The sequence below is a fragment of the Schistocerca serialis genome, chromosome 1, assembly GCF_023864345.2.
Source record: "Schistocerca serialis cubense isolate TAMUIC-IGC-003099 chromosome 1, iqSchSeri2.2, whole genome shotgun sequence".
Classification (NCBI taxonomy): Eukaryota; Metazoa; Arthropoda; class Insecta; order Orthoptera; family Acrididae; genus Schistocerca; species Schistocerca serialis.
The window spans coordinates 1,014,106,163-1,014,131,886 of NC_064638.1; the positions used below are offsets into that span (position 1 = coordinate 1,014,106,163).

Below are 25,724 nucleotides of genomic sequence, written 5' to 3' on the forward strand. Positions count from 1 at the left end.
CGTGCTGTTCTAGAATTTCCAGCAGTTTTCAAACTCACATCAGCTGCATGCTGCGTAAGCTTCTTGGAGAAGACATTTGTACTTTATTTCTTTTAATCTTACGTGACGTAAGGTTCTGGTTGTCGACGATCTTTATTCGATGACCACGCAATTACTTATTGAGGTACTTGTATCATATAGGTCCATAACTTAAGTAACTATTAGTCTCAAAACTTCCAATGATCTTATGGAACTGAGAAACTATGCACGGAGGTAGAGGAATGAATAAAGTAAAAGAGAATTTTTTTCATCCAATAATCTTTATCCGTTGTGGAGATACGATGGTTTAAATTCGAGCTAAACGTCGCACGTAAAATTCGTTATTAAATAAACTGAATGCGTGGAAACTGTTTAAAGTGAATCAAATAAATAAAAAATGCATTCTTACCATAAAAATTCAAACTCGAAATCTTCAACCGGATTTTACGTGCAAAACACACATCTTTGGGGTTCCTTTACGATCACTACTTCTACGTCTCAAACTTGTGCGATTCGGTTCAAATTCAGTAAGAAGGTAGACAAATAGATGTAATTAATGGTGTCTTGTTGTGTTATCAAAGCTTTGTCCGTTGCCACGATAAGAGCGACATGGTTCGAAAAAAAAAATGCCCTGTATCGTATCTGTTGTCGTCCGAGTGAACAAAAATCTACATCGGTTTCCAAGCTATCGCTGGTAGTCAAAAGACTAAATCACGTCTCTGCTCAGTATGTATTCAACTTTGTTCGTTCTATGATAGGAACATTTTTCATTCTGCCTTATACAGAAAGTTCGTCAATAGCTATTGATGAGTGAGTTTTGGAGCAGCAAAATATGTGTTACAAATAGTCGTATCCTTTAATTGCGTCGACTTAGAAGCTTTAATATTTTATATGGGCAATGTGCCACACGTATTAATTTTAACTTAATACGTTTACTCGTTCAGCCGGCCTTTGTGACCGAGCGGTTCTAGGCGCTTCAGTCCGGAACCGCGCAGCTGCTACGGTCGCAGGTTCGCATCCTGCCTCGGGCATCGATGTGTGTGACGTCCTTTCTTTCAGGAGTGATAGTTCTGCAAGGTTCGCAGGAGAGCTTCTGTAAAGTTTGGAAGGTGGGAGACGAGATACTGGCAGAAGTAAAGCTGTGAGTACCGAGCGTGAGTCGTGCTTCGGTAGCTCAGATGGTAGAGCACTTGCCCGCGAAAGGCAAAGGTCCCGAGTTCGAGTCTCGGTCGGGCACACGGTTTTAATCTGCCATGAAGTTTCATATCAGCACACACTCCGCTGCAGAGTGAAAATTTCATTCTGGTCCTTAGGTTAGTTAGGTTTAAGTAAAGTCTAGGGGACTGATGACCTCAGATGAAAAGTCCCTTAGTGCTCAGAGCCATTTGAACCATTTTTGAACCTTTACTCGTTCACCGAGCGAGGTGGTGCAGTACTTAGCATACTACACTTGCATGCTGTAGGAAGAAGGATTTCCGTAAGACGGAGGTTCAAACCCGCGTCCGGCCATCCTGATTTAGGTTTTCCGTGATTTCCCTAAACCCCCTCACGCAAATACCGAGATAGTTCTCTGGAAAGGACACAGCTGACTTCTTTCTTTGTCCTTCCGTAATCCTTCGATCATCTCGCTGTTTCGTCCCCCCGCCCCCCCTCGCAAATCAACCTTTACCCGTTCCTGCGAACAAGAATATGATCCTATAACGATTCAGTTCTTACCTACTGAGTTACGGAACCGTACTAATGTGAAATCATAAACAAGTATGATGGGGCTGACAATCAAGTGTACTGGCAAGACGTTTTTCGATCGGTCAAGACGACCAGAGAGCCGGCTGGTGTGGCCGAGCGGTTCTAGGTGCTTCAGTCTGGAACCGCGCGACCGCTACGGTCGCAGGTTCGAATCCTGACTCGGGCATGGATGTGTGTGACGTCCTTAGTTTAGTTAGGTTTAAGTAGTTGTAAGTGTAGGGGACTGATGACCTCAGAAGTTAAGTATTATATTGTATTGTTTGGGGGAAGAGACCAAACAGCGAGGTCATCGGTCTTATCGGAGTAGCGAAGGACAGGGAGGGAAGTCGGCCGTGCCCTTTCAGAAGAACCATCCCGGCATTTGCCTGGAGCGATTTAGGGAAATCACGGAGAACCTAAATCAAGACGGCCGGACGCGGGATTGAACCGTCGTCCTCCCGAATGCGAGTCCAAGAAGTTATGTCCCATAGTGCTCAGAGTCATCTGAACCATCATCAAGACGACCAAAGGCAGACGGGGGGCAGAAAACGTCGAGGGAGAGGTCTGTTTTTACCATTCCTTGAACCATCTCTGGCAGTCATTCTTCGTAGCAGTCTGCTGTACTTGAGGTGAAACTTTAAGCAGAGCGGTGCAACTGGACGGGAGCGACGGCGGGCGGCGCACCGCAGCGGCCTATGCTCCTCCCGGCTGGCCACCCTCGGACATTGCTTATTCCGGTCGGGGGCGGCCGGTCTTGGTATTCCCCACATGCTCGCGCGCCAACTCCTCCACCTCGCGGAGAAGAGTGCCGCTGCCGGCCGGCGGGCGCAGTTTAACGAACAGTTAATTAACTTGAGCCTCTCCGGCCACGGCCGGGTTTGAAAAATTGGCTGCGCGCGCCGGGCAACGCCCAGCCGCCCCTGGCATGGCGAGAGGACAGGCAGTGGGGGCGTCAGCGGGGGCGGCTGCAGCAGCCGTGTCGGCGGAACAACGCGCGCCCCTCGCCGACTGACAGCGCGATGGACGGCGTGCCAGTGCGCAGTGAACCGGCCCGTACCTCACGCTTTGCTACGAGTCGTCTATAAAAAAAAAAATACTCAGTGTACTAAATACTACTCTCTTTCGCAGTTTGTCACATAGGAAATTCGAACAGTATCCTGGGGTAACTGCTCAGCTTACGCAAACCTTGCCTTTAGTGACATAAATTATCTCGATACTTTCTAAAAGGAATATTAGCTCCCTCAATAAACATTAAGACCAAAAAAGTGACGCATTGACGCATCCGAGCAGGTCGGAAATCGGTAGACAGACAAGCAAATGATTACAACTTAAAAATAAAAAGATGATTTATTCAAGACAAACAGGTTCACAAACCGAGCGAGTCAATACCGCGTGGTCCACCTCTTGCACTTACGCATGCAGTTATTCGGCTTGCCATTGATTGATGTAGCTGTTGGGTGTCCTTCTGGGGGATATCGTGCAAAATTCAAACCAACTGGCACGTTAGATTCTCAAAATCCCGAACTTGTTGAAGGGCCCTGTCATAATCCCCCAACGGTCTCAATTGGACAACACCGGGCGTCAGTGACGGCTTAGATAGGGTTGGGCAAGCACGAAGGCAGCAGTAGAAACTCTCACCGTGTGCTGGCGGGCATTATCTAGCTGAAATGTAAGCATATGAAGGACAGCAAGAGACTGGGTTTAAAAAAAAAAAGGTTCAAATGGCTCTGAGCACTTTGAGACTTAACATCTGATATCATTAGTCCCCATGAACTTAGAACTACTTAAACCCAAATAACCTAAGGACATTACACACATCCATGCCCGAGGCAGGATTCGAACCTGCGACCGTAGTGGTTGCGCGGTTCCAGACTGAAGCGCCTAGAACCGCTCGGCCACCTCGGCCGGCTGAGACTGGGCCCAGAATATCGTTGTTCTATAAGGGTACCGTGGATTACAACCAAAGGCGTATTCCTATGAATGGAAATGACACCACAGACCATCACTCCTGGTTGTCGAGCGGTTTCGCGGACGACAGACAGGTCGGTATCCAACATTTATCAGGAATCTCTCGAGACACGTCTTCGCTGGTTATTGGGGGCAGTTCAAAGCAGGACACATCACTGAAGACTCTGGGCAGAATAGAATAAATAGATAAATAGATAGCCTTATGCACCAACTGGACAGAATATGGCATGCTATCGCTCAAGAGGACATCCAACAACTCTATCAATAAATGTCAAGCCGGATAACTGGCTGCATAAGGGCCAGAGATGGACTAATGTGCTATTGACTATTTGTGAAGTTCTCTTGGATAAATTATCCAGTTTCTCTAAAACTGCAACAATTTGTTTTTCTGTTAATGTATGTTGCATCTACCGGTATCTGTGCCATTCTCATATTTCCTTCTTTTTTCTCTCGAGAGCGTATTCTCCTACAACTGATTGTAGGTGGATCTAGTTTGAACATTTGAACATGCGTAACTTCGACCAAGAGGAAACGCTATACAACTATCACATCATAGGACAATTATCCATAAGTGGAAACTTGTTCTGCCAGAGCGACGTGGAGCAGCTGTTTTACGGGCTTCGTATTCTCGTCCGACCATTCACATTTACATTTTCCACTGTTTTCTTAAAGCTGTTGACGCGATTTCCTGTATTGCTTCTGACATATATTCACTGCTCTATATCTACCCCCTCAACCACACACAGACACACAGACACACACACACACACACACACACACACACACACACACACACACACACACATATATATATATATATATATATATATATATATATATATATATATACGAGTGAATATCCTTGTTTACTTTAAATTTTAAAATTTTCTTCCAGGATGACGATCCGGTCCTGGCCGGGAAATGCACTCGTGTGAAAAACTTCAGGACGAAAGTAACTTCAGCGCTTGATGTGTCACTGCCAAGTAACATACCTCAATGAAACTTGGATCATGTTTTATTTAAAGAGCCGGCCGCGGTGGTCTAGCGGTTCTAGGCGCTTCAGTCCGGAACCGCGCGACTGCTACGGTCGCAGGTTCGAATCCTGCCTCGGGCATGGATGTGTGTCATGTCCTTAGGTTAGTTACGTTTAAGTAGTTCTAAGTTCTAGGGGACTGATGACCACAGAAGTTAAGTCCCATAGTGCTCAGAGGCATTTTATTTAAAGAGCACGACAGGTTTCGTAACGTTAGTTACTTCACCAAGTGAATATAGTAAGAAACCGTGAAATGATAGTATTAAATAATAATTTTGGGTCAAAGTAACGTCAGATCATTGCCAAATGTAGCTGAAAGTAATTAAAATAAAACGTATCACTTACCAATATTTACAGTTACAACATAATACTGGAGTACTGTTGATATTGGACTTTCTTCAGATTCCTAGAATGTCACTTGATTCTAAATGTCATGTTGCAACCCAGGATAGACTAATGTGCATTGCCTCCTTAGTCGTCGTTCCCTCCCTCACCTTTGCGTCTTTTATACTGTGTGATACTTTACGGGTAGCTTTAGTTTTAGTTTCCTCGAAGAGTTTTAACATTTTTAATAGTTTTCAACATTATGACACTTATGATTTTCATCCTCGAGAGTTTGATATTTTTGAATATATATATATATATATATATATATATATATATATATATATATATATATATATATATACAGGCTGAGTCACCTAACATTACCGATGGATATATTTCGTAAACCACATCAAATACTGACGAATCGATTCCACAACCCGAACGTGAGGAGAGGGGCTAGTGTAATTGGTTAATACAAACCATAAAAAAATGCACGGAAGTATGTTTTTTAACACAAACCTATGTTTTCTTAAATGGAACCCCGTTAGTTTTCTTAGCACATCTGAACATATAAAAAAATACGTAATCAGTGCCGTTTGTTGCATTGTAAAATGTTAATTACATCCGGAGATATTGTAACCGAAAGTTGACGCTTGAGTACCACTCCTCCGCTGTTCGATCGTGTGTATAGGAGAGCACCGAATTACGTAGGGATCCAAAGGGAACGGTGATGGACTTTAGGTACAGAAGAGACTGGAACAGCAAATTACGTCCACATGCTAACACCTTTTTATTGGTCTTTTACACTGACGCACATGTACATTACCATGAGGGGTGAGGTACACGTACACACGTGGTTTCCGTTTTCAATTACGGAGTGGAATAGAGTGTGTGCCGACATGTCAGGCCAATAGATGTTCAATGTGGTGGCCATCATTTGGTGTAATGTCGCCGCAGGCTGCCACAATACGTTGTTTCATATCCTCTGGGGTTGTAGGCACATCACGGTACACATTCTCCTTTAACGTACCCCACAGAAAGAAACCCAGAGGTGTAAGATCAGGAGAACGGGCTGGCCAATTTATGCGTCCTCCACGTCCTATGAAATGCCCGTCGAACATCCTGTCAAGGGTCAGCCTAGTGTTAATTGCGGAATGTGCAGGTGCACCATCATGCTGATACCACATACATCGACGCGTTTCCAGTGGGACATTTTCGAGCAACGTTGGCAGATCATTCTGTAGAAACGCGATGTATGTTGCAGCTGTTTGGGCCCCTGCAATGAAGTGAGGACCAATGAGGTGGTCGCCAATGATTCCGCACCATACATTTACAGTCCACGGTCGCTGTCGCTCTACCTGTCTGAGTCAGCGAGGATTGTCCACGGACCAGTAATGCATGTTCCGTAGATTCACTGCCCCGTGGTTTGTGAAACCCACTTCATCGGTAAACAGGTAGAACTGCAACGCATTCTCTGTTAATGCCCATTGACAGAATTGCACTCGATGATTAAAGTCATCACCATGTAATTGCTGATGTAGCGACACATGAAACGGGTGAAAGCGGTGACGATGCAGTATGCGCATGACACTACTTTGACTCAGTCCACCGGCTCTCGCAATGTCCCGTGTACTGATGTGTGGGTTCACGGCAACAGCAGCTACACACCAACTGCACCCGCTTCTCCTGTGACAGGCCTGTTACGGACCCGTTTGCGTGCGACGACCATACCTGTTGCATACAGTTGGCGGTAGATGTTTTGCAATGTGCGGCACGTTGGATGCTCTCTGTTCGGGTACCGTTCTGTATACACACTGCAGGCTTCAACTGCATTTTGTCGACACTCGCCATAGATGAGCATCATCTCCGCCTTTTCAGAGTTCGAATACACCATGGTCACAGTTCCTACAACACTACACTATCACAGACGTCTGGTAACACGGTGTACACAGTTGGTCTGCGTGCGGACACGAATGCAGAATAACAATAGCAGCAAGCGCTACATGCGGACACTGCGACAGCTAGACCAAACCACAACAGTGCACTACAGCCACACTCGTAAACACGGTCGTCATCGTAAACATGTCCCTGCAGATGCTGCTCGCCGACCGTGGCCCGTGTTTGTTACAACACGCAACTGAACGTCGGAGGTTTCAAGCGTCAACTTTAGGTTGCAATATCTCCAGATGTAATTAACATTTTACAATGCAACAAACGGCACTGATTACGTATTTGTTTATATGTTCAGATGTGCTAACAGAACTAACATGGTTCCATTTTTAATTAAAACGTTGGTTTGTGTCAAAAAACATACTTCCGTGCATTTTTGTATGGTTTGTATTAAACAATTACACTTGCCCCTCTCCTCACGTTCGGTCTGTGGAATCGGTTCGACAGTATTTGATGTGGTTTACGAAATATATCCAGCGGTAACGTTAGGTGATTGGTTCAAATGGCTCTGAGCACTATGGGACTCAACTGCTGAGGTCATTAATCCCCTAGAACTTAGAACTAGTTAAACCTAACTAACCTAAGGACATCACAAACATCCATGCCCGAGGCAGATTCGATCCTGCGACCGTAGCGGTCTTGCTGTTCCAGACTGCAGCGCCTTTAACCGCACGGCCACTTCGGCCGGCAACGTTGGGTGACTCACCCCATATATATATATATATATATATATATATATATATATATATATATATATATATATATATATATATGTGTGTGTGTGTGTGTGTGTGTGTGTGTCTGTCCTTTCGGACATTGATGACCTGCCGCCGCTTAGAATGAAATTAGAATTATATTAATACCTCCAGCTGTTGACGGGCGTTGATATATGTCAATGGAGAGAGGTGAAAATGTGTGCCCCACCCGGGATCTCCTGCTTACATAACAGACGGTCTATCCACCTGAGCCAGGAAGGGCACAGAGTAGAGCGCGACTGCAGGGACTATCTCGCGCACGCCTCCAGCGAAACTCACATTCTCACATTGTATGTCTGTTCTTTCGGACATGTCCGAAAGAACAGACACCATTTCGATAAAAGTATTTAGTTCTGACAATACCGGCCATGACCTTCTTCTTCTGTTCGGATGCACACATATTCCGCGAACTCTTACGGGACTTGGTAAGACTGTCTTCCACGAGTAATGAGTGTGTTGGGGTGGGACCCTACGAATGTAGTGTGTGCACATACAAGGTGAGAAAGTGGGTCTCGCGGGAGGCGTGCGCGAGATGGTCCCTGCAGTCGCGCTATCTTCTGTTCCCTCGGAGGTTCAGATGGATAGAGCGTCTGCCATGTGAGTAGGAGATGCCGGGTTCGAATCCCGGTCGGGACACACATTTTCACCAGTCCCGGATGACATATATCAACGCCCGTCGACAGCTGGAGGTATTAATATAATTCTAATTACATAAAGACATGGTCGCCCGCGAAGGAACCCCTGCGTTAAAGTTTTACTTAAACAGTTGAACGTTGTAGTTTCGGCTGCAGTTAAACAAGACAGCTCGGCAGTGCTGTGGCAGCCAGCACGCCTCAGTGGCTGGCGCCAGCTCCCACGACGACGCGGGCGGCTGCTGCTGGCGTAGCGCCTCTCAGGCCGACCCTCCCGCCGCTCCGTCGGCCGGGGCCAATCAATGTGCCCGCTGCCGCCTTGCGCTGAAAGATTTATTCGCTCGCTTTATGGAGGAGTAATAAGTCCCTTTAGTAGCTGCTGTTTTATTTATACTCCCCTAAATTTCCTCCTGGCTGCAGTCGTAAAAATACGGTTTCTGTTACCGGAGGATCCAGCACAGGCGAGGAAATATTTAATACCTGTTTCGTATCTGTCTAAAGTGGGTACACAATGCTGTGACAGTTTATTTCGTCTTTCAGAGATGTTTTCCACTTTTCTATTCGCTTTGCCTGCTGCCTCAATCGTTGTGTGGTTGCGTGTCGGATAGCTGTAAGTCGAATAAACGTGAAAGAGTGAATTTTTGCGTGCCGTACGAAGTCATATTGCGTTATCTCACGTACTGGGCCACGATTAGCTGAAATAATGTAAGAACTACCTGTCCTTTTCTCCTTTTTAACGTTCTGTTAGAAAACGCTTGAGTATTAACTTTGTGTTCTGCCTTACGGCAGGTCTTGTAATGGGGGAAGCCTCGTCACAGAGGTCCACGCATGAGCGCCTAGGGATGTGATTCCAGCGGTGGTTTCCCGTTGCCTTCCACTGATCATAATGAAATGATAATGAGGACAACACAACACCCAGTCCCTGAGCGGAGAAAATCTCCCAGCCGGGATTCGAACATGGGCCCCTTGGCGTGACAGACCGCCGCGCTGATCACTCAGCTATCGGGGCGGACTGATTATTAAAGCATGTTATTCTAATATTAATGTTTGAGTTACTTAAATGTCAGTGTTCGACGACATGTCATGCCACCAACAAATTTTTACCAACTTATCAGACAACCATTTCCGCATTCATTTTGTGGCTGACTGAATTTCTGCTAATTTTATTCCACGCCACAAGCTTGTGTAATGAAAACAGCTCCAAAATTTAAAGTTCCAGTACAAGACAGTCACTGAGCTCGCCAATTGAAAAATCAGATAAATTGATATACTGAAAACATGTTTTCGTGGAACTGTTGAAGTCAGAGACACACTAATGGCAAGTGCGATTTAATAATAAAACTGATTGTAAAAGCTCATTGCTTCAGCACAGAAAATTTTAATTTAAAACACTATTAGCCAGTACCTTTCTTAGTACCGTCACGATCGCATGGAACCAGAGAAACAAATAAATAGATAGTGACAAGCTAAGGAAGCTCACTATCAGCTATTGTTGTAAAGTAACATATGCAGTGTTACCCCCCCCCCCCCCCCCACCAGTGTAGCAGTATTGAAAATAAATGGAAGACTTAAAAATGTACATATCTGAAACTCTTTTTAGCGTGGTAGCCCTATTCAGACTTCGCAACTTATCTCTTAAAGAATATAGGATTGGAAGGAATTTTAAAATCTTGTGCAACGAAAAACTCAATGTGTAGAGGATATTGCGGGTTGGAAATTACTGCAGTGTTGGAGAGAAAAGAAACGTATTTTCAGAGTACTAGGCCACTGCTGCGCCTTTTCATAGACCGAAATAATTCGAATAAAAGTTCAGAAGTTTTATTTAACTTATCCCAAAGGATCCGAACCATAATTTGTTGATTTTTTGAAGTGTATGTGATGCTCCTACACATTATGGCCCTTCGTCGCAGACTGGACAAGTAATAAAAACTTAAATAAAACTATGATTATATGAGGCACATACGCATAAGGTGAACCATGTTTCCTGTGCGAGCTAATATCAGACGTGTAATATCTTGAGGCAACTGAGTATTTCGCCAGTGAAGTTCATTACATGTAGTGAATCTGAGGTATTTAATAAGTGTCGTGGATGCACTGACGGGGATTGGGTGGTTTGCTAGTTATGACAACAGTATGTAAGACTTTTACCTTCCTAGTTTTGCCGTTGTTTGACTGTAGAAACTACACACTATAGAAAGCTTATAAAAGGGATAAGATCAGGTTAGTGATGAAAGCAACAAACGCTCCTCAGAACAAAATCTGAAAATGCAACCAAGCTCCATCAACTTTATGTGCAAAATTGCACACTCCGGTACTGCCACCTTTCCATTTCGCGCTACAGCGGAAAAAGGGTACATACCTCTCGTTTCTGAGAGGTCACAAGTGACTTTGTCAGTGGTCGTGACGTTCAATGGGACTCCAGTGACTTCCAAGAAAAACAACAGAAGTGACAATCAGTAACCTAAGCTAGTAGTTATCTTATCGGCGTTCAAATTTGTGTAAAGACATACATCGTAGAGGTCAGTGGTCGGAGCGAGTCTATGATACCCTTTCTTATGAAATCTTACTAAGTACTAAAATGTCGAAGCCAAAATCTTTTAAAACGTTAAAGTCATTTTTTCCATTTGACTATTCACTACTTTATTTCCTAATAATATTTCCTATTTACCTATGCAAATCTACGATCAATTACTAATAAATTAGGAGGCGTTATTGCATTATTTTTATCAATTAGAATCTTAATAATTTTACTATTTTACAACAAAACACCGTTATCAATGCCTTCACAAGGCTGTACAAGCTCTAAAATAAACTTTGCAGATAAAGTTACAAACAGCAAATGATGAAACGCCGAAGTTAATACTTCATAAATTCACTGCTGTGGTATCCTATGTAAAGAAATGATCGCAATCTCTCGATTTAATTTGCAAATTTCGTTACATTTTGGGTGTAAAATAATGGAATATTATATAGTGGCTGTTGAACAGTGGAGTAGTCCATAATAAATTGAAATAGTTCCCACATTCCTGATTCACGAAACTAAAACTTTCGTCATAATTTGTCACAAAATATGTTTTGACGATACTTAGATAATAAACGTGTTATATGATATTTTATAGGCAGACCGTTAGCTAATAATTGTTTCCATTTACAGGCAGACGAATAAGGAATCTGGATTCGAATGGAATTCCGAAAGCCGTGGAGGAGTTCAGCAACGGTAAGTAAAGCACATCCTTAACGTTTTCCATACTAACGTGCAGCCGGCCGCGGTGGTCTAGCGGTTCAGGCGCTCAGTCCGGAACCGCGCGACTGCTACGGTCGCAGGTTCGAATCCTGCCTCGGGCATGGATGTATGTGATGTCCTTAGGTTAGTTAGGTTTAAGTAGTTCTAAGTTCTAGGGTGACCAGAGGTGTTAAGTCCCATAGTGCTCAGAGCCATTTGAGCCATTTGAACTAACTTGCATGTGAAAGTCTTTCACGGATGAACGCCACACCATAAGTTTGCTGATACTGTTACAGAAAATATGTTTGTCTGTTTCTTTAAACGTATAACTTCGATTCCATCGATCATGCAATATTTGCTTATCCTCTAATGCTCTCTGCACGGCACAATTTATAAAGTTACCTCTAGAATAAGCTGACTCATCATATTCTGAACGTCTTTTTACATCTTCAGCCATAAAAATAACCTAATGTTGAGTTACCTTCAAACCAATTAATGTTACATTCCTGTCATTATATATTATTAATTGCTTTTGATGCCGATGATTTCGTTCGATAGTGCTTAATAGTCGGCTAGTGTATATGCGAGGCTGATACAGTACTCGCCCTTTGGTAATAATGAAAGTTTCGTCTCCCACCTGGCCAGTTACGTTATGTTACATTATAACAATTCTCATCCATATGGATCGTCTTTACCAGTTTCACGAAACAGATTGGACAGCTTCGTGCCATCGAGTTTTCTATCGATGAGGTATACCGTACTAACGCTAAGGCTTATTTCGAACTGTGAGATGAATTTCGATTCATTTTATTACCGTCATCTCACAGATGCAAAGTCTACAGAGCAGCGCAATGGAAGAAGGTAAACACAATGGTTTACACATCGACTAAATCCATTCCTCAAACTGTCGGCTTGGGGGAAGAAAATGACACTTATCTGCAGCAAACAGAAATAACATTGATACCAAAATGGATTGAATATGGAATCACACAAGTAGAAACAGTAACTAGGATTAAGGATGACGCTGAAATTGAAAAAAGTGTATGATAACAATGATTAACTCGTGAAATGTGTCGCAAGGGCGACAATCATAATGGATACAGAAATGCACCCCACAATGAACCACGGACAATGCCTTTGGTGGGATTGCTTGCGTGCCTCAGAGATACAGACAGCCGTACCGTAGGTGCAGGGGTATTTGTTGAGAGGCCAGATAAACGCGTGGTTCCTGAAGGGGAGCTGCAGTCTTTTCAGTAGTTGCAGGGGCCACAGGCTGTGTGTTCTGACTTTGTAACATCAACCAAAACGGCCTTACAGTGCTGGTACTGCGAAGGGATGAAAACGAGAGGAAACTACAGCCGTAATGTTTCCGCGAGGAGCCGCGCGGTCTACGGCGCTGCAGTCATGGACTGTGCGGCTGATCCCGGCGGAGGTTCGAGTCCTCCCTCGGGCATGGGTGTGTGTGTTCGTCCTAAGAATAATTTAGCTTAAGTAGTGTGTAAGCTTAGGGACTGATGACCTTAGCAGTTAAGTCCCATAAGATTTCACACACATTTGAACATTTTTTTCCGCGAGGATACGCAGCTCTACTGCATGGTTAATGATGGTACCATCCTCTTAGGTAAAATATCTCGAGGCTAAAATAGTCCCACATTGGATCTCCGGATGAGAACTACTCAGGAGGATGCTGTCATCTGGAAAAACAAAACTGGAATTCTACGGATCGGAGCATTGAATGTTACATCACTCAATGTGGTACATAAGTTGGAAAATTTAGGAAGTGAAATGGATAGGGTGAAGTTCGATACGGTGGGAATTAGTGACGTTCAGTGACTTCTAGTCAGGTAAATACAGGGTTATAAATACAAGATCAAACAGGAGTAATGTAGTGGTAGGTTTAGTAACGAATAAGTAAATACACTCCTGGAAATTGAAATAAGAAAACCGTGAATTCATTGTCCCAGGAAGGGGAAACTTTATTGACACATTCCTGGGGTCAGATACATCACATGATCACACTGACAGAACCACAGGCACATAGACACAGGCAACAGAGCATGCACAATGTCGGCACTAGTACAGTGTATATCCACCTTTCGCAGCAATGCAGGCTGCTACTCTCCCATGGAGACGATCGTAGAGATGCTGGATGTAGTCCTGTGGAACGGCTTGCCATGCCATTTCCACCTGGCGCCTCAGTTGGACCAGCGTTCGTGCTGGACGTGCAGACCGCGTGAGACGACGCTTCATCCAGTCCCAAACATTCTCAATGGGGGACAAATCCGGAGATCTTGCTGGCCAGGGTAGTTGACTTACACCTTCTAGAGCACGTTGGGTGGCACGGGATACATGCGGACGTGCATTGTCCTGTTGGAACAGCAAGCTCCCTTGCCGGTCTAGGAATGGTAGAACGATGGGTTCGATGACGGTTTGGATGTACCGTGCACTATTCAGTGTCCCCTCGACGATCACCAGTGGTGTACGGCCAGTGTTGGAGATCGCTCCCCATACCATGATGCCGGGTGTTGGCCCTGTGTGCCTCGGTCGTATGCAGTCCTGATTGTGGCGCTCACCTGCACGGCGCCAAACACTCATACGACCATCATTAGCACCAAGGCAGAAGCGACTCTCATCGCTGAAGACGACACGTCTCCATTCGTCCCTCCATTCACGCCTGTCGCGATACCACTGGAGGCGGGCTGCACGATGTTGGGGCGTGAGCGGAAGACGGTCTAACGGTGTGCGGGACCGTAGCCCAGCTTCATGGAGACGGTTGCGAATGGTCCTCGCCGATACCCCAGGAGCAACAGTGTCCCTAATTTGCTGGGAAGTGGCGGTGCGGTCCCCTACGGCACTGCGTAGGATCCTACGGTCTTGGCGTGCATCCGTGCGTCGCTGCGGTCCGGTCCCAGGTCGACGGGCACGTGCACCTTCCGCCGACCACTGGCGACAACATCGATGTACTGTGGAGACCTCACGCCCCACGTGTTGAGCAATTCGGCGGTACGTCCACCCGGCCTCCCGCATGCCGACTATACGCCCTCGCTCAAAGTCCGTCATCTGCACATACGGTTCACGTCCACGCTGTCGCGGCATGCTACCAGTGTTAAAGACTGCGATGGAGCTCCGTATGCCACGGCAAACTGGCTGACACTGACGGCGGCGGTGCACAAATGCTGCGCAGCTAGCGCCATTCGACGGCCAACACCGCGGTTCCTGGTGTGTCCGCTGTGCCGTGCGTGTGATCATTGCTTGTACAGCCCTCTCGCAGTGTCCGGAGCAAGTATGGTGGGTCTGACACACCGGTGTCAATGTGTTCTTTTTTCCATTTCCAGGAGTGTAGGAATGCCGGTAAGCTACTGTGAAAAGCACTGTGAAACCATGATAGCCAAGACAGACACCAAGCCCACACCCACCTCAGTAGTCAATGTTTATAAGCCAACTAGCTCCGCAGATGAAGATATTGAATAAATGTATAATCAGATAAAATAATTTACTCAAAGAGTTAAGGGAGACGAAAATTTAATTGTGATGGGGGACTGGAGTTCGATAGTCGGAAAAGGAAGATAAAGAAAAATAGTAGATGAATATAGTCTGGGTGAAAGGAATGAAAGAGGAAGCCGCCTTGTAGAATTTTGCACAGAGCAAAATTTAATCATCACTAACACTTGGGTTAGGAACCATGAAAGAAAGTTGTATACGTGGAAGAGATCTGTAGACACTGGAAGATTTGAGATTGGTTGTAGATGATAAGACAGTGGTTTTGGCACCAGATTTTAAATTGTAAGACATCGCCAGGGACAATATCGACTCTGACCAAAATTTGTTTGTTATGAAGCGTAGTTTAATACTAAAGAAATTGCAAAAAGGTAGCAATTTAAGGATATGTGACCGGGATAAGTTGACGGAACCAAAGGTTGTTGAGAGTTTCAGAGGGAGCGTTAGGGAACACTTCACTAGAATAGGAGAAAAGAATACAGTGAAAGAAGAATGGGTAGCTTCCAAAGACGAAATTGTGAAGGCAGCTGAATGTCAAACACATAAAACGACAAGGTCTAGTAGAAATCCTTGGGTGACACAAGAGATACGGAATTTAATTAATGAAAGGAGAAAATTTAAATACGCATCAAATGAAGAAGAAATTGAATGGGAATATCAAAAATCTAAGAAAAATGAGATTGACAGGAAGTGCAAAATGGCTAAACAGGGATGGCTAGAGGACTAATTTAAAGATTTAGAAGCATGTATCACTACGGGAAAGGGTATATGCTGCCTAAAGAAAAGTTAAAGAGTTCGTTGCAGAAAAGAAACACGGGGGTATGAATATCAAGAGCTCATATGATAAACTAGTCCTAAGCAAAGAAGAGAAAGCTTAAAGGTGGAAGGAATATACAAAGGGTCTATACAAGGGAGATGAATTTGCAGGCAATATTGTAGAAATTGAAGAGGACATAGATGAAGATGAGATGAAGACATAATACTGTTAGAAGAATTTGACAGAGCACTGAAAGATTTAAGTCGAAAGAAGATCCAGGATTTGAAGACATTTCGTCAGACCTACTGATAACCTTGGAAGAACCAGCTACGACGAAACTCTTCCATCTGGTGTGTAAGGTGTATAAGACAGACGAAATACCGTCCGACTTCAAGAACAAGACAATCATTCGTATTCCGAAGAAACCTGGTGCTGCCAGGTGTTACAAGAGTCGAGGTGCATGAGAAGGAAGCAGTGATAGAAAAGAGAGTGGGACATGGTTGCAGCCTGTCCCCGGTGTTATTAAATCTGTATACTGAGCAAGTACTAAAGGAAATCAAAGAAAAATGTGGAGAAGGAATTAAAGTTCAGGGAGAAGAAATAAAATCTTTGAGATTTGCCAATGACACCGTAGTTCTGTCAGAGACAGCAAAGGACTTGCAAGAGCAGTTGAACGGAATGGATTGTATGTTGAAAAGTGGATCAACAAAAGCAAAACATTGTTAATTGAATGTAGTTGGACTAAATCAGACGAACTGAGGAAATTAGATTAGGTAACGATACACTAAATGTAATACATGAGTTTTGCTATTAAGGCAATAAAATAACGGTTGATAGCCGAAGTACAGAGGATGTAAAATGTAGACTGTCAATGGCAAGAAAAGCGTTTCTGCAGAACAGATATTTGTTAACATCGAATATAGGCTTACGTGTTAGGAATTCCTTTCTGAAAGTATCTATATGGATTGTAGATATGTCTGGAAACGAAACATGGAGGAAAAACAGTCCAGATAAGAGGAGAATATAAGCTTTTGAAATGTGGTGTACAGAATAATGATGAAGATTAGATGGGTAGATCACGAAACTAATGAATAGGTACTGAATAGAATTGAGGAGAAAAAAAAAAAAAAGAAATATATGGCACAACTCGACCAGAAGCTGGGATCAGTCAAGAGGGCATTTAAAGTCTTCAAGGGGTAACCATCTTATTACAGGAGATGTGAGTGGGGATAAAAGTCGTAGAGGAAGACCAAGAAACGAATACTGTAAGCGGATTCTAAGGATGTAAGTTGCAATAGTTACTCTGGGCTGCAGAAGCTTGCACAGGATAGAGTAGCATGTACAGCTGCGTCAAACCGTCCTCGGACTGATGACGACAACAACAGCAACAACTGAAATGCAGTAATCGGCGAAAGTAGTGAACAGGAAACAACGGTAAACGTCGATGTTGGGTAGTACAACTAGATTAATAGAATTCTATGATTGGCATTTGCTTGAAGAAGACTGTTTTCATGAATTCCCTTGGAAAGAAGAATAATTGGAAGATGCTAGGTGAGAAAAATTTCCTGAAGTATGCAACCCACCACATTGCGCCGTATTTTCTGCGTTGTTGATCCATACTAGTTGAGTTCGGCGAAGTCAATAGTGTGCAAGTGCTGACGCACACTAAACGGCTCCTCCGGGTTGCTTCCAGTCCGACACACTGGAGAATCGGGATAGTTGACGCTATCTATTAAAGGGCGGACTGTGGAGGTCTCCAGGTGGCGCAAGAGACTGCATCAGCGCTCAGGCTAGCATAAAAGTCAGAACTGGAGTCGAGGCACAGCACAGTGCTGGTATAGATACGCCCTGTATGACTTGAGGATTGGTCAGGTACGACGTTGGTTGACGAGAGACAAGTCCCGAATGCAAGCGACCATCAGCCAGGCTGGAGGCGCAGATATACCTATTGGGCTAGCGTTATTGTGTCAGAAAGCCACGTATGCCTGAAAAATGTTACCTACGCATTGCTATGGTGCTCCGTTCACGATGCTAACGTAGCAGTTTTACAGGCCCTGCTGCTAGAATTCCGAAACTGGCAGCCAAGTTGTCTAGCTACCGCGACTCAGTCTAGCGACTGACATAACAACGCCGAGAGTCGTTGCCGATGCGTGATACTCGTCTTCAGTCTCTGGCAGTTTAGATATTTTTGAGGTGACTGTCCTTACACTGTGTGACACGGCTGCAAATGGTACACCAGTCCATAGAGACATGCTGGAGAATTCCCTTTTATAACCAAATAAATGAGTCTACTTCATCGATGGTTTGTTCATGCACGGGTCCTAACACTAACGCTCCTTTGTCGCATTGTACACGGCGATCCATCTCATTGTCCTAATTTCGCACAGCCATCTGGCATACGCACCTTTCATTGCCATCATTTACATCAATGATGGAGAATCAGTGACTATTTCATACCAGTTCTACACCATCTGTCACTCCAAGGCAAACAGGTGATAGGTAGATCACCATTGTAGGAGTATATGATAAGAATGCAAGTAGAAGTTCAGACCAAATGGAACACAATGTCACAGTAAAAGGCACCCAAATTGTAGCGTTAACATACATTGTGCCTCCTCTGGAGACAACGCATGCAATTTTACATGCAAACGATCATAAAGGTACCGAATGGCATCCTGCGGAAGATTTTTCTAGTATGTTCTGCCCCGTTGTTGCAATTAGGCAATGGTTGTGGCGAGCCCTGGAGAACGGGTAAGCTGCCACTTCATCATGAACCTTGCTGGTGAGCTTGCTGTCCAGGGCAGTTATCGTACACCGTGTAGAGCACGTAGCGTCGCAGCGGCCGTGTGTATCTTGCTGAATAAGCTCACAACATTCGCGTAGAAGAAATGATAGTACCATTGGGAATACGGTCTGTGCAATGTAGAGGGATTTGGTTACTTTACTCTCCAGAAACACCAAATATGACCGCGAGCAGTAACTGACGGCGCACAATACCTAACCTTGGATGGGCCTGAGTGTCGTGGGCGAACGCACTGTGGAAGAGGCATCTCACCAGGTCTGCCATACTGCGTACAGACAGAGCCTACTTTCATCAGTGAAGACAACAGAGAGTCATTTTACTTCCCAGTCAACACTTTCACGACACAAGAATAGCAGTATTTGGTGGTGTCGTGATCTCAGTAGTTGCATGGCAAGAGGCACACGTCATCTTACTCCTGCTCCAAGCAGACGGTTCAGCAATGATCCCTGATGACACGGCAGGTGCAACGCCTGCCTGGGATTCGTCCATGTACGATGTTCCGTCGGCCACCGCTGCTCGCGCAGTGCGGCGATCTCGACGTTCGTCTGTACTACGCGGACGTCGATAATCTGGTCTACAGATATGGGAATCTTCCACAGAGCACTGTCAATACCTGCATTGCAGCGATATGTCCATCCAGCTTACAAGATCCCCTCGCTTGTAACCTGATACTGTTATTACTCAGCTTAGCCGCGAGTCCGTAGAGGGTGGTATATGTGACGTACAGTATAACTGGTCAGCATTTCCACCCGGAATTTGCGAGTGTAGGTCGGACCTTAATGATCCGCCTTGGTGTGTCGTGTCGTCAGATTTCCTGCTACCTGTGCGCGGTGCAGCTCTCGTAAATGTCGTCCCGTACAGATTCTTCATTGGCGCATTGGATGTCTCTGTCGGTGGAAGCTAACTATCGGAACTTGCTGTCGATCAACTTTGGGGTATCTATGTACTCGAAATTAACATTCAGAATGCCATAATATCACTTTTATTCCTATTAGATCAATAATGAAACACTCATGTCGGAAACTACTCGTAACCGAGAGCATGGCTACCATCGAACAAGACAGGAAGAGCTCTTAACGCCGACTGCCGACTTTGGGGCGCAGTCTGTATCTCTTACTAGTTTCGTCACCGTTCGTGGATTTCCGATCAAGTTTGTACTTACTAAGATATGCATTTGTTAATGAACGAGTGTGAATTTTAACGAGGCAAAATTATGATAAATAGTTTTAAACATCTAGAGGCTCCTCCTAGTATCCATTGTCATAAATGACTTTAATTATTAAATATAAATAAATAAAATCGGTGACTTTGGCGCCAAGATGGGGGTACCTCCCGTCATGTTTATTTCCCAGGCTGACGCCTGTTGCTACGGTCCAGCGCCGAGCCCCACCCCACTACGCGCGACATATGGTCGCTTCGTCACCTAGCCAGCCAGCGTGGGAAATGATCTCCAACTCATGGCCGGCTATGGACTACAGCATTTCCTAACTATCGTGAATACATCAATAACAATAATTTATTAAAACTGGTAAAAATGTCTTCCTCACGTAAGAGGCACCTTACAAGCAACCCACAGGCCCCTTAGTGCGACCCCATTCAAATGGCTGACGCTGTTAAACAAGAGTACGTACTCAGAGGTGGGGCACGGTCGTATCATTTCAAAACTCAGAACAGTTGTTGGCTGCAGAGTCGAACCTTAGGGTGTACAGGTAGTCCTCGTGCGCCCTCTGACTGCCGTATACTGTTACAAGTGAATTACTACACTACAAATCCTCAGCCACTGGAGCCACTAAACACAGTCCTTGAGGCTACTGCACGTTTTTCTTAGATTTTGTGCAGTGAGCCTACTTAACAGTAGTCATTTGGAGTTACACAGACAAAAGATGTTAATGTTGACAGGACGGGCGGTATTCACTACGCAGGCACAGTTGCCGGGAGCATCGGACGGGGAGCACAGCCCCAATCGCGGTGTGCGTGCCGGCTGCGGACCTTTGTGTGCGGCGCTTGTTAGAGCGCGGCTTATCAGCGACCGGCTTACCGGCTGCGGCTTTGCCGGCCGCTCCTCCCTAATGAATGGTTCGCAGAGCGGCCTTCCAGAGGCGCACGGGCGGGGGCCAACTCGCGGGCGCGACCGGTCGCCGCCGAGCCCAGCCGTGCCGGCGCGCGGCCCAGCTCGCTCTTTGTGGCAAATGCCCCGTTTTTTCTGCTCGCCACAAGCGCTCACACACATACACTCAGCACCGACTTGTCCTCCCTACCGACAAGTAAATTGCATCTTCCAAGTATAGCTGTGTTTTATGGGCAACATTTTGGTTTCATCCTGCTAAATCAGAAAAAAGAGGTAGGAGAAAGGGAAAAAAAGAAAGTGAACAAAATTACCTCCATCGGGGACGCGCTGAGTAACGAAGGGATTTGCTGCGAGCTTATTTATGCTCCAAGTATTGTGTTTCGCCACTGTCACCAGAACAGCCATTCTTTAACCGTGAGTTTTATATTCTTCCCTATATATTCTACATCGGTGGCCGCCCTGCCATGAGCGTTTTACGCTCCCTGTCTCTTCTCTTTCTGTTTCACTTTACATCGTGGCTTTACCCAAGATTATTCCTTAATTCTATTAATTCTGCTTCCAATTTTATCGCGCTGCTAGCAATACTCGAAACGAGAACACTGCTCTCTACTTTATTGGAAACTACCTTTTTGCTAGCGGCTTAGCCCACGTACGCATATGTCATATATATATATTTCACGTAGTTACATATTTGTACAGTATTTCACTGTATCTGTAGCGAATTTTGTCACGCACTTCAATATGCAGGCTGAGAAAGTTGGTAATAAATTGCTCTGAGCACTATGGGACTTAACTTCTGAGGTCATTAGTCCCCTAGAACTTAGAACTACTTAAACCTAACTAACCTAAGGACATCACACATGTCCATGTCCGAGGCAGGATTCGAACTTGCGACCGTAGCTGTCGCTCAGTTCCAGACCGTAGCGCCTAGAACCGCTCGGCCACTCCGGCCGGCAAAGCTGATAAATCTGCCCGGGTTAGTAGTATGCAAGAAGTTGCTGACGGGAAAGAGATACCAACGGGTCGTTTAAGAATAATTTTACATGGCACCTACTGTCACCCTCACCAACGCTGCTTTAGACAGTAGGGATATTTCACTCCCGCAGTGTTTTTATGAATTTCTGTATTGACTTCTTTTAATTACTGCAGAAGTTATGCTTCTATGCCAACCGCTTTTCATCCCCACCCTTACAGGTGGTAGGGGATTCTTACCCCAACTATAATTCTTTCAAGATACTAATATGTATACCAATTTTTGTTGAAATCAGGGAACTGCTTTAGGAGATGTGAAACGTACTTATATATTTAAAAGTATACAGAGGTACATTAATGAATTGACCGGCCTCGTTGTAGCTAACCTTGTTTCTCCAATGCTGTCACTGAGGAATAGAAGAAGGAACGTGGAGGAGGTGTTGCTAAAGCACTTGACCAGAATGAAGGACGTACTAGGACTAAGCAAACATGTTTCTGATTCTTTGGTTTCCTTATATAACTCTACAGCAACAGTGAAGTCGTCCTACGTGTAGGTTGTTGTAGCTATACTCTGTCGCTTACATGTATGTTGATAATAAACACCCAGGTGCCACTGTCCATACTACTCCCAGTCAAACATACAGTGTGTCTCGTCTGTGACAGTCCTCCTGTGAGGCTAAATGCAAGATAAAGTTTTCTCTCCTGTATAGGTATTTTCGTGGTGATGTCATGAATTGTCGGAGAACGGCAGATCCCTTTTCGGACAGGCGGCTTGCTGTGAAACTGGAGCAGGAGCAGTGACGGGGCTAGAATTTGAACTCTGATACGCTCTTGTTCGAACTTCCGAACGAACATAATTCCGAACAAACTCTGCAGTGGAACGCGACTTATATCCCGGTGCACAGTGATTCTAAACTCCACAATATTTTACCGTGACGTGAAACATAGACCCCCCCCCCCCCCCCTGTTAGCAATCTCAGCAGCAGGAGGCTAGAATTTGCTGGCGGGCTCGCTTAGTATAGCGCATTGGCCGTCCTATGTAGCTTGTGTTGCTTGGGGAAGTCTAGCTTTAATGAGTTGCGATTCACAGACATCTACACTGTGCGACACAATTGAAGAATAACTTTTTCGAAACCCCGTAACTGATTCCCATTCCGACGCATAAGGTTGAAATTCGGATCAGTGGTGCCTACAGCCTTCGTCTGCAATGATGCAAAAGTGTGGCGCTCTGCAACGTAGCCCTCGAGCTCGGCGATGCTTCAATTATCAAGACGTTGAAACATGCGAGTAATATGGCCAGAGGGCAGAAGTTCGTGTCACGTATATGGTGAGTTCATGATGTCACATTGGCACCAAATTTTCACCAGATCCTGCCCAACGCCACCATGGACATACCAAGTGATGAGAAGTTCGTCGCAACTCCTCGTACACACATTTCATCCCTTCTTCTGATGTCTTTGCAGTAGAGGTCAGAACTGCGACGCCTATTGTTGAAATCACCATGGTTTTTGGTGAACTATCGAAAAAAACATTTCAGACACACCACCATTCGAAATCGACACGGAAAGGCATTAAGGGCCGGCATAAAGGTCGTCAATGGAACCATCCGTCACTTTGGGGTACTGAGTCCCACAAATTTCGCGGTCGAAAGCGACAGTTCGCAGTGGTATGAGAACACGTTGACGTTCTTGACAACCTTTGACACTGCTGATACCCTGGGCGACTCAGCCCTACTCCAAGGACATTGTGGGCCAGCAATCCCATTGTACATGATAGCGCTGCTTTGGAGTGGAGTACGATTACAATGTATACTCTAGTGTACAGCGTGGATACCCGTGGTCTAGGGCTAGCGTCTTTGATTCATAATCAAAACGTCTTCGGTCCCGGGTTCGATCCCCGCTACTGCCTAAATTTTGATAAATAATCAGCATTGGTGGTCGAAGACTTCCGGCATAAGAAGTCAGCCTCATTCTGCCAACGGCCTTGTCAAAGAGGGCGGAGGAGCGGATAGCGGTTCAGGGCACTCTCTTGTCCTAGGGGTGGGAAATTGCCCCTAAAGGCGGAAGGATCAGCAATGATCAACGACATGAGGATGCAGAAGGCAATGGAAACCACTGCATTAAAGACACGTAACGTGTATCCACAGGACATGTGGCCTGTAATTGAAGAAGTGTCATGATGATCTCTCCATTGGCAAAAGATTCCGGAATAGTCCCCCATTCGGATCTCTGGGAGGGGACTGCCAAGGGGGAGGTTACCATGAAAATAAGACTGAATAATCAACGAAAGGATAACGTTCTACGAGTCGGGGCGTGGAATGTCAGAAGCTTGAACGTGGTAGGGAAACTAGAAAATCTGAAAAGGGAAATGCAAAGGCTCAATCTAGATATAGTAGGGGTCAGTGAAGTGAAGTGGAAGGAAGACAAGGATTTCTGGTCAGATGAGTATCGGGTAATATCAACAGCAGCAGAAAATGGTATAATAGGTGTAGGATTCGTTATGAATAGGAAGGTAGGGCAGAGGGTGTGTTACTGTGAACAGTTCAGTGACTGGGTTGTTCTAATCAGAATCGACAGCAAACCAACACCGACAACGATAGTTCAGGTATACATGCCGACGTCGCAAGCTGAAGATGAACAGATAGAGAAAGTGTATGAGGATATTGAAAGGGTAATGCAGTATGTAAAGGGGGACGAAAATCTAATAGTCATGGGCGACTGGAATGCAGTTGTAGGGGAAGGAGTAGAAGAAAAGGTTACAGGAGAATATGGGTTGGGACAAGGAATGAAAGAGGATAAAGACTAATTGAGTTTTGTAACAAGTTTCAGCTAGTAATAGCGAATACCCTGTTCAAGAATCACAAGAGGAGGAGGTATACTTGGAAAAGGCCGGGACATACGGGAAGATTTCAATTAGATTACATCATGGTCAGACAGAGATTCCGAAATCAGATACTCTACTAAAAGGCGTACCCAGGAGCAGATATAGACTCAGATGACAATATAGTAGTGATGAAGACTCGGCTGAAGTTCACGACATTAGTCAGGAAGAATCAATACGCAAAGAAGTGGGATACGAAAGTACTAAGGAATGACGAGATACGTTTGAAGTTCTCTAACGCTATAGATACAGCAATAAGGAATAGCGCAGTAGGCAGTACAGTTGAAGAGGACATCACTAAAAGGGCCATCACAGAAGTTGGGAAGGAAAACATAGGTACAAAGAAAGTAGTTGCGAAGAAGCCATGGGTAACAGAAGAAATACTTCAGTTCATTGATGAAAGGAGGAAGTACAAATATGTTCCGGGAAAATCAGGAATACAGAAATACAAGTCGCTGAGGAATGAAATAAATAGGAAGTGCAGGGAAGCTAGGACGAAATGGCTGCAGGAAAAATGTGAAGACATCTAAAAAGATATGATTGTCGGAAGGACAGACTCAGCATACAGGAAAGTCAAAACAGCCTTTGGTGACATTAAAAGCAACGGTGGTAACATTAAGAGTGCAACGGTAATTCCACTGTTAAATGCAGAGGAGAGAGCACATAGGTGGAAAGAATACATTGAAAGCCTCTATGAGGGTGAAGATTTATCTGATGTGATAGAAGAAGAAATAGGAGTCGATTTACCGTCAAATAAGGCAGAAGCGATAGATAACATTCCATCAGAATTTCTAAAATCATTGGGGGAAGTGGCATCAAAACGACTATTCACGTTGGTGTGTAGAATATATGAGTCTGGCGATGTACCATCTGATTTTCGGAAAAGCATCATCCACACAATTCCGAAGACGGCAAGAGCTGACAAGTGCGAGAATTATCGCTTACAAGAATAATATACAGAAGAATGGCAAGGAAAATTGAGAATGCGCTAGGTGACGATCAGTTTGGCTTTAGGAAAAGTAAAGGGACGAGAGAGGCAATTCTGACGTTACGGCTAATAATGGAAGCAAGGCTAAAGAAAAATCAAGACACTTTCATAGGATTTGTCGACTTGG

General features: G+C 44.8%; 1 protein-coding gene across 1 annotated transcript in view; it reads left to right on the forward strand.

Moving 5' to 3' along the window:
* Positions 1 to 25,724, forward strand: part of LOC126454999 (lachesin-like) — a 1,180,169-nt gene that overhangs the window by 185,079 nt on the left and 969,366 nt on the right. Inside the window, exon 3 of the mRNA XM_050091142.1 lies at positions 11,563 to 11,625. Within this exon, the coding sequence (XP_049947099.1) occupies positions 11,563 to 11,625 (63 nt within the window). The remainder of the gene's footprint in view (positions 1 to 11,562; positions 11,626 to 25,724) is intronic.